This window comes from Cyprinus carpio, chromosome B24 (genome assembly GCF_018340385.1).
Source record: "Cyprinus carpio isolate SPL01 chromosome B24, ASM1834038v1, whole genome shotgun sequence".
Classification (NCBI taxonomy): Eukaryota; Metazoa; Chordata; class Actinopteri; order Cypriniformes; family Cyprinidae; genus Cyprinus; species Cyprinus carpio.
The window spans coordinates 9325019-9338953 of NC_056620.1; the positions used below are offsets into that span (position 1 = coordinate 9325019).

Below are 13935 nucleotides of genomic sequence, written 5' to 3' on the forward strand. Positions count from 1 at the left end.
ATAATAGAATAATATAATAATCATCATGGCCTGTGTTTTATGTAATTGTTTTATATCTGTGCCTAATTAATATATATATATATTATAGGTAATAGGTAAAAATTGATAGTCTGAATGCACTGTAAGTCGCTTTGGATAAAAGCGTCTGCTAAATGCATAAATTTAATTTAAATTTTTAATTTAATATATATATATATATATATATATATATATATATATATATATATATATATATATATATATATATATATATATATATATATATATATATATAAATTAAATTACAACAGGGCTGACAATTAATTTGAACAAATAAATCTTGTTACCATAATCAATTAATGCACAAAACTTAAAACATCCATGCCTTCTGTTCAGTAGTCACAATTGAATTTTTTGAACATTTACATTTACACTTACAGTAGATTTCTTATACTTTCATTAATATTATATTAAAGTTTGAGACAAATGGTGCAAAAGCCAATGAAATACAGATATTTACACAAAATATGATGCAACACTCCCTGATCTCTCCTACTTTTGATTTAGTGCGAGGTGAAGGGCAGGTGAAGGCTTACACAGCCAAAGTAAATGCTAAACTCCTCGTGTTAAGAGTGACTCAGTGCTTTCCTGCTGATAGTGTTCAGTGGTCAGCAATGTATCAGCTACAGAACGCCCATAAAAAAATAAAGTCACAGGAACATACAGAACAGCTCATATGACTTATTCAATGCATCATGCCCTGATTAATGCAGGACTGAACAGTTCCACCTTTAAAACAAGATATGCTTTTATATTGTTTGTGCAATTATTTTATAATAGGTCTGTGTTAAGTTTTGTAAAAGCAAATGATTGACTACACAAATAAGATACAGAGAAAAAAGGTTAGTCAAGTGTATGGATGACTGGGCACTAAACCAATCAAAATTCCTCTCTCTCTCTCTCTCTCTCTCTCTCTGTCTGTCTTTCTCTGTGTGTAAACCCGCCTACACTGTTCCAAACTCTTACACACACATTCACATTCTGCAGCCAAGTACTCTCATTCTTGAGAAGCTGTCAATCATCTCCATTGTTCTGCTGTGTAGGTCTTTAAGAGCAGGTGAGAGGCCTTTTGTTTTCAATCAGAGTAAACACACACAACACTCCCTCACTCACCCGCTGTGGGGAGGTGTTTGGCCCCTACCCCCACCTTTTCTCTTTAATACCCCCTGGGGCAATCCAAATAACATTCCACAGGCCCACTGAGTGGATGAGTATGGGCAAAAACAAGTGAAAAGAGACTTACAGAGCGACAGAGTGCATTTTACAGAAAGCATATTGTTCTCACAATCTTAATATTACAAAATGATACATCTAAAAGTGTTGTGTATATAAATTATACCGGGTAATTATACTGTGCTATAAAAAAAACTTTTGTCACATTAAACCAGAAATGTACATACTACCGGTCAAGGGTTTTGGATAAAACTTTTTTTTTTAATGATTTTGAAAAACATCTCTTATGTGCACCAAGACCAAATATATTAAAGTGCCCCTATTATGGATTTTTGAAAATTACCTTTCATGCAGTGTGTAACAAAGGTCTAAGCGAATGAAAACATCCTGCAAAGTTTATAATCTGAAAGCCACTGTATTAAGTTATTGTCTCTCAAAAGAAAGAGTCGACTCTGAATCATCAAAACGAGTCGTTTTTAAAATGAATCTCAAGCCGTTTCATGTTCACGTCATACATTAGCATATTGCCCGCCCACTTGTTGGTCTTTTCGGGTTGGTCTGAATGAAAATACAAATTCATCATTTGCTTTTGGAGCAGTAAAAATAGTGGTTTCCCTGGTAAGGCTGTACACAAAGTAGCACTGTGCTCACAAACGCTGCTTTAAATCAGGCATTACAGGCATGATAAAATGGAAATGAGACCAGTTGGACCAATCACCGCAGATTAGCATGACACAAAGGAAGGGTTTGAAAGAATGAATCATTGAGGGAATCGTTTGGGAGTCGTTGAGCAAGTAAGGTAAAAATAAATCCATATTATAAGACAATGAAAGTGTTTTATGACCTTACATCCATGTAAACCTGTTGTTAGGGACTCCCAAAACCAAAATATGAACCTTCCATTACTTGTAATGGGGCACTGAAAGATAGAAAACAGTTTATACTGTGAAAAATATTTCACAATATTACAGTTTACTGTATTTTTGATCAAATATTTGATCAAATTGATTTTATAATATTTATTTACAACACTGTTCCAGAACAGTTCAACCCAAATATTTAGATATGTGCAACACATTTTTTGGAGGACTGTTTCCTGATCTTGAAAAAGAAGACTACAATGCCGGCTGTTCTGACTCACAGTCTACGTTTACAATTTGCCACTTATGATGCAAACGCGAGTTTTGAGCAGTGTAGAGTATCGCTTGTTGTTTGTCGTTTCTCCGATCACATATGCAGACATGGTTTTATGTTTTACGTGGCACGATGCAACGCAATGCGTAAAAACACAGCATAAGTCATTATAATCCGTAATTATGTCCCCACTGGATGCAACAAATGGCTTGTTTGTAATGGGTTTTAATGGTTTAGTCATGTCACGTCGGTTTCTGACCAGGACACGCATCACAGTATGACAAGGGGCATAAAATTTCCATCACATGTTTGAGGCATTCGGCCAATCACAACGCACTGGATAGCTGGCCAATCAGAGCACACCACGCTTTTCAGAATGATGAGCTTTGTAAAAAACGATGTGTTTTAGAAAGCCGGGGCATAGAGGAGAAACAATAATGTACAGTATGTGGAAAATAATGTTTTAATGACATAAACTTGGAGAAGTAGCTCCGGTTAGAATGTTCTTCTGTGGGATGCATGCAGTTCTGTTTATTAACCGCTAGAGCGCCAAAATTTACATAGTGTTGCTTTAAAAAGTGACTTTATATTGATCGAAGGTGAGAGCAAAGTAAAATTTCTATTTCAAATAAATGCTGTTCTTTTAAACTTTCTTTTAATCAACATTCCTGAAAAAAAGGTATAATGATTTCCACAAAATTAATAAGCAGCAATATTATCATTGATAATAATAAAAACTAGTATTAATAATTGAGTCGGCGAGCAAATCAGATGGATCTGTGACATTGAAGTCTGGAGTAATGAATGCACATACCATCACAGGTAAATTACATTTTAAAATATATTAAAAGAGAAAACATTCATTTCAAATTGTATTTTTCAACATTATAGTTAATGCTAAAATATTTAATCTAATAAAAGCAGCTCTGGTAAAAAAAATCCTAACTATCCAAAACCTTTGAGCAGTAGTGTACTTTAAGATCCGGTCAGTGCTAAACTTTGTCATTTTTCTTAAACATTCTGACTTGAGTGTGAAACTGAACAGAAAATGGAAATTTTAGGGCATGGCCTGACAACAAAAATGTGTCATTATGATATATGGTACCAGACTTCAGTTCTCACCTCAGGCAACAACAGCTGGGCACAAGCACTGAAAATGGATTCTTTCGGCCAAAGGGGGGAAATATAAAACAAACCCCCACCTGTTCGGACTGAAAGGTCATTCTGTTTACAGCCGTTTTAAGTACTCTACGGTTCTAGAGTTTGGTTGGTTATGGGGTCGCAGTGAGAAAGAAAACTATCTAGCTTTTTAATATAAAAATAATTTAACATATAATGAATGGAGCTAATATCATGAGTCAACCGAGAGGTGATTCCTGTGGTCATAACTGAAGAATGTGCAGCGTAAGGACAGCAGTGTCTCATATTCACACACTGAATATAGTTTCATATTGCGAGATGCATCATTCACTGCAGAAACTGCTCATTGTTCACTAACCTTTTTTCAAGAAAGCAGACCAGATAAAAAGTTCCTTTTATTTTCACTACTTCTTTTCTTCACCATATGGCCTCTATCTGATATTAACAGCCACCAGATAACTCATTCCTTAAGATCCGCAACAAAGAAAACCTGTGGACAACCTTTGGCTGACCCACTGAAAATCAATAGATAACACATACACACAAGACACTATTACAACACTGAGATAAGATTAGTGGCTCTTACTATAATTTTGCATGGTTCAGTGCAGTCATTGCAACCATTTAATGCCAGATACATAACCTGTTTTAATGTTTCCTCCAGCTACTACCTCCAGGCAATAAAACTGCTGCAGTCTCCTTAAACCATTCTCCCACTGGTTAATGATCATATAAACACTTTTACTTCTTTTTCTCGGTATTGCAACATGGCATATTTGTATTGCAATTTTATAGTTTGCATATTTTACTATATCTGTTTCAGTCATGTGACGTTTATGCTATATTTATGACCATCAGTGAGACAAAGTAATGGCAGTGAATACAAAAAACCCATGCACACACATAAAAAAAAAAAAAAAAAAAAAAAAAAAAAAAAAACATTTGATAGATAGATAGATAAATATATACATAGAAAAAAATCTGAAATGTCATTTGACTGCCAACAATCACATCTTTTCTTGATTATAAATGCATGTTAGAGTGGGCGTTTTTATAAGCCTTCAAGTTGAAGTATTGCATAAGTGGTTATAATATGACATGTATGTGATACTCCATTATTACAAAGAGATTTAGCCCAGGGCTGTCATTCAGCTTTGTTTATGATGCTAAATACACTTATTTTCACAAATCTGCTTCATATCCCTGGTTCAAATACATTAATGGACAGATTCTGGACTTCTGGAGCCAACATTGGCACAGCAGATAGTATCGACAGTGAGTGGTCTTCACCTGTTCTCTGAGTCTCTCCTGATGGCCCATGATGGCGGAAGCGTGGTGTGGGTACTTCTGCTTCAGATGTTCCAAAAAGGCCTCACGTTTTTTATCCATATCTGAGGGCTGCATGGCCAGGATCTCCTGTGAGCTGCGCGCTCCGCCCACCGTGTGTCTTCGTGGAACCCCTGCGCGGCTGGATTTGGCCTCACAGCGGCTACCAGGGCTGCTAGCGGAAACAACCTGATGTTTACGGGCCAGGTGCTCAGCGTCTTCGCTGGAAGTCACCTTTAGATTTCCCTTCAGAGGTTCTAGGGAAAAAAGACAGAGATGCAATGGAATGATTAGAGAAAAGTGGGAAAATATGAGAATGTTTCTTTGTGGACTGCATTTGCACTGGGTATTACGAAAATTAATACATGTACATATACACACACGCTAAAAAACTTTTACAGATGTCAGACAGATGATTCTCAGATGGAGCTGTCGGGACAAGATTTATTAAATAGAGATGTCAGGTTGATCATCCTCAAGCTAAAGTTTCCAAAAGCTGAAAGAAGCAAACATGTCCTAACAAAGCTAGCAGAGCGTTAGCGCTCAATGTTTACATGTGACACGCACACCCACAAGACACGCACATCAAAATATCATTTGAAACAGTAGATACACTTTTGAATAAAATTGAATGCTAAAGTAAGACAAAAACATTCAGTCATATTTAGTTAGTGTCATGAGTGCTAAAAGAAGCGCAAAAGTGCTGAGGAGAAAAATACTCTGTCAACAAAACCACTCTGATGTCTTGCCCTCCGGTGTGAAGCTGGCACACAGATTTTTGTAACAAAAATGGGCATCTTTCCCTCAATAACGAGTTGAGATATGGCCCAATTGGGATTCTTTGTTTACTTCATATATAAGGTGAGAAACAGTATTACTTTTGCACAGTGCTCTGTTGTTTACCATAGATGCTCATTAAAAGGTCAATAAATCTCCCAAAGTGTAAAAGTGTAAGGTTGAGAAATCCTGAAACCCATCCTCCTCCCCTGTACGCTTAGTGTCACAGGACAGCAATCTATCAGGCCTATTTATAACTGCTAAGCTATACACACACTTTTACACACAATCTCAAAGTAAGTCAACAAGAAAATCAAGAAATCCTGTTTTATTCAGCAAACATTCAACCCTGTCGTTGAAACCTTGGTTTATCACATCTACATCAGCGTCACGGAGCCCTTACCTTCCCCAGGCAGGTCTGTCCTATTCTCTTCTCCAAGGTCTGCCATGCTCTCCGATACAATGACCCTACAGAGCAGCTGCTGGCCAGATTCCACTGCCTCTCACATGAATGAAAGACGCTTTAGCAGTTTACTTTAATGGATTCTGTATTACTGTCAACTCTTGTGATCAACTCTAGAAACTTGCCAAGTGAAAACACCCCGCTGCATGCTGAGTGTGCGGGAGTCTATGTGTGTGTCCTCATTCCCAGACCTAAAAAGGTGACGGTGACATTAACGTTCCCATGTAAAGCTTAGCGAGGGGCCCTCGCCAACAGGTGCTAGATCCACACTTCCTCTCTCCTTCTCTCCTTTGCATTTTTATCACAATTTTCCCATTATATTTTAAGCTCTTTATTTTTGCTGCATGTATTGGCACTCCACAAATGAGGTACAATTTTTTTTTTCTTTTCCAACAAAAGACCAGTGAAAGGAAGAGCTTAACCCTTTAGAAAATTGTGTCGGGAAGTTAAATTAAATGTTATGTGATGTATTATGTGTTTTGTATGAGGTTTTTTAATTTCATCACTGTCAAAAAATTTTATATGGCACTAAACTGACTAAGGTTGGTAGACATTAAATAAACAATGAAATAAAATATATTAACAAAGCTGTGATTGTTGGTTAGTAGTATTTCTCATAAATCAAAGAAAAACATTTTTAACCTTTTTACTTTTCTTAAAAATAACTTTGGTAACAGTGTAATGTTACAGTCAGTAGATTTTTCATTTTAAAAAAAAAAAAACTAGGTACATTTAATGCTATAATAACTGTATAATATACAATAGTTTGTCTGACATTTCTTATAATTCTTTATGTAAAGAAAACTAGATTTACTTTAAAAACATAATGAGTTGTACTTATGCACCCTATTTATGGTAAGTGCTTCCTGTTGCATTTTTTCCTGATACAGTGTTTCTAATGTGAAGTGATTGTGAGAGAACTGTAATCCTTCAGCAGCTGAATGTGGGTGGCTGCTCCACAGTTTCACGACAAGTAGAATATTCAATGAAGGTTATTTCAAAATGTTTCAAATATCTCCTATAATCCTATTCAAGTCTGTCATTACATCAAAGAGGCATAAGAATATTTATGTCTGTGTGTGGATGCATGCAGTGTGTGTAATTCATAACAGTTCAGTCAGCTCAGACAGACAAAAGAAAACTAATGCATAACACATGGAAAGGAAAGAACCTCTGGTACGCTCTTGTAAGTCTTATATTGTTGTTTTTGTTAACTAAACACTATTTCTCGTATCAGGATATAGACGCCATGTTTAATTTGACATGCCTATGAGAAACAGAAGTACAAGAGGTTGTACTTCTGTGTATTTTGCATCAATTTTTCACCCAACAAAATACTGAAAATTTATATTTCTAAAACATGCAGTGCAAAAAACTTCAATTCTAGTCTTCAGTTACATAATGTGTAATTAAAAAAACTGGGAGATGTTTCTCCAGGTTATATGTCAACTATGTTATCATCATATTTTCCCCTTTATAAAGACATAAATCATTTCACGTTGCTAGTATGTTTAGAATCTTGATAGGCACTGTTAGCATGTTGCTAGCAAAGTATTGCTATATTACATTTTAACATACTAACATCTTAATAGGTGTAATTTAGAGCAAGTTTGGATGAAAATGCTGGCACTTGGAGTCCCATTTGTCAATGTAAGTATAAGGGAATTTTGGCCTATCTGGAAGTCCGCTACTGGAATTTCATGAGTTGGATCAGTTAGAAAAGATACAGCAGCATGAGTCAGGCAAACCCAAATGTCTTTGCCAAGTTTGGTTGATCTAGCATGAAAGCTTTAAGAAGTGCCCCGGGTGCCACATCATAAATGGCTGCCCACTGCTCCGGGTGTGTATTCACGGTGTGTGTGTGTTCACTGTTGTGTGTGTGCACTTTGGATGGGTTAAATGCAGAGCACGAATTCTGAGTATGGGTCACCATACTTGGCTGTATGCCATTTCACTTATTAGAAGTGTTAGAATCAGAATTGTTAGTGTCAGAAAAAAATGTATACGCCACAATGTGTTTCTCTAAAACTAAAGCATATTATTTGTCTAGTTGCAATTTTTTAATCATACAAATGTATTTTAAATACATTATTTCATAGAATGAAATTACAGTGCATCGCAAACATACCATGGAGTCACTGAGGACATTAAACAAACTCTTTTTGTCATCCTTCTGTTTCAAAAACCAAAGCAAACCTATCAGCTCCATAAAAGTCATCCAGTTATTACAAGCCCAAATACCTAAATGACCAAATGTTTCATGATAAAACACAATACCAACTGTACAGTCAGTCATGATGATCATCATCAGCACCTCTCATATCTACCAAAGCACCAGTGACCTTCTGCAAGATGTTAAGCTCTTCCTCATCACACATATTCCCCATTGCTTACTTTCCCCCAAACCACAAGCCTAAACAGCACAATTCTCATCCACCAAACCACACAATCTTCCTTTTCCGATGTAAAAAAATCTCACACTGAACAATGCTGAGGAAGTACAACCACATCCCTCACTCTTTCCCCTGTAAAAACACTTTTTATTTCCATTCCAGTCTTCTTCACCTCCTTTAACTTGCAATTCCTGGTCATGGGACACAATGGCCTGACACTGAGCTGCACCGAACAGGGCATGTGTCTTCAGTAAAGAGGTGTGTATGTGTGTGTGTGTATCCCAGTTCGTTTGGGGTCAGTGGTGTAGGGTTGTGCTCAGTAATGGATTTATGGAGGAATGTGTATCTGTGTGCTACCACTCATAAACTTTCATCTCCTCTCTCTAAAAACAATGTACATCTCTCTCTTTCTGGTTGGACAGAGCTCTTTTGTGTGGCTGGGGATATTGTGTTTCTGCAGACAGTGACTGACTAAGGGATGATAGTCTCATTTAATAAGATAAGTGAATCTTACACGCATAATTTTACACACACCTCACAAAACTGAATTCTCCTAAATATGATCATCCTACTATTCATTTGGGTTCAAAGTATGTTTAATAAGCTAAAACCAAGCTCATTTTGACTTGTAAAGTTTTTTGGGAATGTTAAGGAAACATGTTCGAAAACAATCATTATCATTGCAGTTCAATTTGGCTACTTGCACGCACGCACACACACACACACACACACACACACACACACACATTCACACATAATTCTCTACAGATCGTTTACTTTCTCTACACCGGTAATAAGCCCATTTAAAGATCCTTCAAACCCTGAGGCATTCTGGGTGATGGATTCCAACTGTCAATCACTGTCACTTTTAAGGATGAGCTTCAGGGTTTGGGCAGCAAGAAGAACTCCTCATCTTCATCATCATTTTATACTTGAATAATTAACTTTAATCGGATTATGAAAGCATAAAAAAATACAATAACATGATATGGGTGTGACACCATGCGCCTTTTCCCCTGATCACAATGCTGGGTGGCACATTCAGCCAATGAGACTGATATACCCTTAAGACAATACAAAGAATAGAAGGGGCCTTCAGGCAGAATCTGTTTTTATCTCCTTCATCAATTTGTAATCCAGATTAAATCTGACTCGATCTGTTCCAACAAGTTCAAATAGATGATCTCGTTCCTTCAGCCAGCAGAAAGCCCAAGGCAGAAGACACTGACAAATTCCCAGAGGAAGACAAGGATTTCTCACCAGAAAACCCACAAATATTTCAGACGACGTACATTCACAAGCACAGTGTTTGAATATATATAAGATTTATTTATGAATGAACAATTGTATTATATATTGTAACTGTAATCAGTCATATCAGTTGACCACCAGAGACTACAGACTTTGCTGGAGTAAAAGAGAGCAGATGTTTTTCCTTCTTAAAGTTTACAACCTCCAGACCTTTTCACATACACACACATTTACAGGCATCTGTAAAACAGGTGTGGTATAGTAAGTGTGTTACTAGTTCCTGCATATGTGCAGGTGAGTGACCTGATTTATTTAAAAAGAGCTTTCTACTGTAAATACAGGACTTTGTGATGCTGTAATGGTGCCACAATGCAGCCTGGTAACATTTTTGTCTCTCTCACAGGAAGAGTTCAGCTTTCGGCCTCCAGTATCTGTTTACAGTGGATGTGATCTTTTGATCTTCAAGCAGTAGAGCAGAACTGGATTACAGTGTCAAAGTTCAGTCTGCTCAACGCTTGCCTTTCATTATCAGATTATGGTCTTATTCATCCACTGTACTGTAGTGCCCTTATTTGTATAAGGCCAAACATCCTGACCTAGTGCTCTAGAAAGTGTACTAGGAATAGAAAATCTAATCTAATCTGTCTGTCTGTCTGTCTATCCATCTATCTGCATGATTGTTTTAGAACTTTGCCTCTTTTTTCAAATCATTAAACACAAATCCAAGAATTGCACACACAAAATGCAAAATGCCTCACATTCTATTGCAAAATGAAGCACTGCAAAAAATATCACAAACACATCTCAAAAGCAAACATTTGTCTAACGTTGCAAGCACCTTTGCCATAATATTATATTTTTGGATAGGCTATATCATATACACACAGTTATTTCAAAACCTACAGATCAACCATGTGCATTTGTGTAGATGTGTATTTACTGGCATATTCTAAAGCCATGATTGGTTGGTGTTAAAGGGATAGTTCACCCAAAAATGAAAATTCTGTTATCATTTACTCACCCTCATGTCGTTCCAAACCTGTTGAACATAAGATTTTTTTTTTTCCTACCATGGAAGTCAATGGCAACCAGCAACTGTTTAAATCCCAGCTATCTTCAAAATATCTTCTTTTATGTTGAGCATAAGAAAGCAACTCATACAGGTTTGGAACGACATGAGGGTGAGTAAATGATAACAGAATTTTCATTTTTGGGTGAACTGTCCCTTTAAGTAAAGCAATGAGTGTTTGTAGTTAGTGTGAGGCACTGATGAATTAGTGTGGCATTTTGATGGGTTGTGTTTGAAAAAGGAAATCAAGATACTTCCTGTTAGATTTTTGTGTGTTTATATAAATAATTGTGTGTTGTGTTTTAAAAGTGTTTTATGAAATTGGAAACTGAGTCGAAGGCCGAGAATTAGTGTATGGTTTTGCAGATTTGGTGTGGGGTTCTTGTGTTTGAGGGTCAAGTTTCAGAAACTGTGACAAGTAAAGATTTTGTGTGTAAGCAGTTGAAAAAAAACTGTAATAGTTTTGTTCTAAATGATCGTTTCTATTTGTCATACTGTGTCGTTTTAGTGTTTACTTTGCATATTACATGATAGGTTAAATATGTGAGTTACCGCGCAGTTAGCCACCATTGACCCTTTCCCTTAATAAAGTGAATAAAGAAGCTCTCGTCTGTGTGTTTGTCTCTGTGTCAACGGTCGCCCTGCCAACAGAGGGGCTTGCGGCACCCTGAAGAGAAGAGATGACGGAGCCGCCTGTGAACAGCTGCTCACACACACACACACACACACACACACACACACACACACACACACACACACACACACACACACACACACACACACACACCAGCCCTAGCTGTGAGAATTGCATCTTGATTACATTTAACAGAATGAACTCATGGATCATTCTCCACACAGCTGGAGAACAGACATCCAAAGGTGTGTGTGTGTGTGTGTGAGAGAGAGAGAAACAGAAAAAGAGAAAGAGATGGGAGAAATGAAGAAGATAAAGCGGGAAGTGCTACTTCATGGTTATATTGTATAGTACAGCAAGCAGCAAGTCATGCTGTCTGTTGAGATTTAGCAGGAGTCGGTCCTAGCAGGAATACAGCTGTCTGTCTGACCAGAGATATAGACAACAAGATACTTTATACAGTCTGTTGAACACAGACACACACACCGTTCTTGTCTCAGTCCAGATTCTTCAGTCTGTTCATGGGCTTTGCCAAATTTGAATTTATGTTTTAATATAACACTGCTGAAATGGCTTTATTAAAATGTGATTAGAATCCACTCGCTGCTCTAAAGTGAGATAAGCACCTTCAAATGTCACTGCTCTTATTCAGACATGACTGCACTCCCTTCATTCTGTCTGTCACATTAAAATTAAACTGGCACTGTTCTGCATGGTCAAATCTTGATGTTTAGGTAAATTCTGGGGCTTAAAGAAGCTGCTTTGTGCACTATAGACTGTACACTTTCACTACAGAATGACTTGAAATAAACCATTTAACTTTACAATAACACCACATAATTATTCATTTAAATATTACTTTAATACAAGCTAATTATGAGTTAAGGCACTTACTAATCAATAACTAACATTAACTATGAGTCAAATGAAGTCATATGACATGAGTTATATGAATTAATGTGTAAAAACTGACACCAAAGTGTTAATTAATACATTAACCAACAAACATAGTCAAGGTTATTCACACATTAATTAATTTCACTCATGTCATAGCTAAGGTTAGGTCTTGATTAGTGCATGCCTTAACTAATATTTAATTTAAGTATTAGTACACACTTATTCATATATTGTTATTTTAAAGTGTGGTGAGTAAATGAGGACTGAACTGGCCCATGGCACTGTGCCCGCTGTCACACCTTCATCACACCCCTGGCTCTAAAGTGACCTCTAAAATATGTGCTCTTTCCTAGATAAACAGAAAGAAAAAAGCAAAGGGGTACAAGATTATAGAATCTGACAGCTATTGCACCATGATACAATATAGTACAGGGTAAACCATCAAGGGGCAGACTATATAGTGCGGAGACACATTAAAACCCACAAATATACACTGTTATTCATCTCATAAATCACAAATCAAGATTTTAATATGACATCAACATCTGGCCAAGTGAAAACACCTCAAAGTCTCCATTTCAGTTCCTCACTGTGTGAACACAAAGTCTTTCCAGCCTTAATTACTGCATCCTACAGAAACGGTTTCCCACACAGAACAGTACTACAGACCCCCAACACACTGATACCGTCCAAGACAGTAGTTAAAACACTAATACACACTCTGATAGAGAACATACCAGCTTTTAACAGTCATAACTAATGACTGAGTCACTATGAAAAAAGTAATCATGGCTTTATGTGACCAAGGAAACACTAGATTGTTTGTATAGTGGCCTTTAAATAAATAAAAATTCATGAATGTCACAGTTAATCTATTGTTTTATAGTGTATATGCGACAGTGAAGCCTACTATTTTAATTGAAAATGTATGTCACTTGGTTTGATATTTTGCTATATAATGCAGTCCCCAACCAAGTATGCTAGTAACCTATCAGTTTCCGTTCCATTATATATTGACTTCTATTATTATATTTTTTTGGCCTTACAGCATTGGGAAAGAAATTGTATGGTTACAAAAATTCCAAATATCCATCCCTTAAGTGCTCAAATACCTTTGGGGCCACTGCACATCTACATTAATGTTAATTTTATTGATACAACTCCGCCGCCCTCTAGTGTCTGGTTTACAACATGCACATACATCTGGCAAAGTGATTTCTTTAGCTGTCACATCAGAATTTCTCCCAGCTTTGGACAGACATCCATTAACTATCGAACAGCACAATGGATGAGTAGTGTAAAAACTAAAACTGCATTTTATTTCACAGCATTAATCAGAGAGAGAAAAAAGCAAACTGATCATGGCAGAATTTGAGTTATGTTCCAGCCAGAGGCAAAGCAGACTGGGAACAAGTTTAGGGTACAAAACATCACATTACAGAAAAAGGAAGAGAATGATATGAAGTGAAGAAAGCAGTGAGGTTAAAAGGCGGGATGCATGAAGGATGGAGGGCAAAGAACGGAAAAAGATGAGCGTGAAGATATACAAAAAAAAAAGTAATTTCTCTAATGGATGAAGGCTGCAGCAAATGATCTGATTCGCTGTCTATGACATCATCCCTGCTAGGCCGCCTCCCAG

At 36.8% G+C, this 13935-nt stretch overlaps 1 protein-coding gene across 12 annotated transcripts in view; it reads right to left on the bottom strand.

Moving 5' to 3' along the window:
* Nucleotides 1-13935, bottom strand: part of LOC109063041 (sickle tail protein-like) — a 134962-nt gene that overhangs the window by 48029 nt on the left and 72998 nt on the right. For 11 of the 12 annotated variants that reach the window (XM_042751818.1, XM_042751817.1, XM_042751816.1 and 8 more), the window contains exon 2: nucleotides 4777-5069. In XM_042751818.1, coding sequence (XP_042607752.1) covers nucleotides 4777-5069 — 293 coding nt within the window. Of the gene's footprint in view, nucleotides 1-4776; nucleotides 5070-5992; nucleotides 6381-13935 lie in introns of those variants that run through there. The other variant, XM_042751819.1, reaches the window with a different exon arrangement.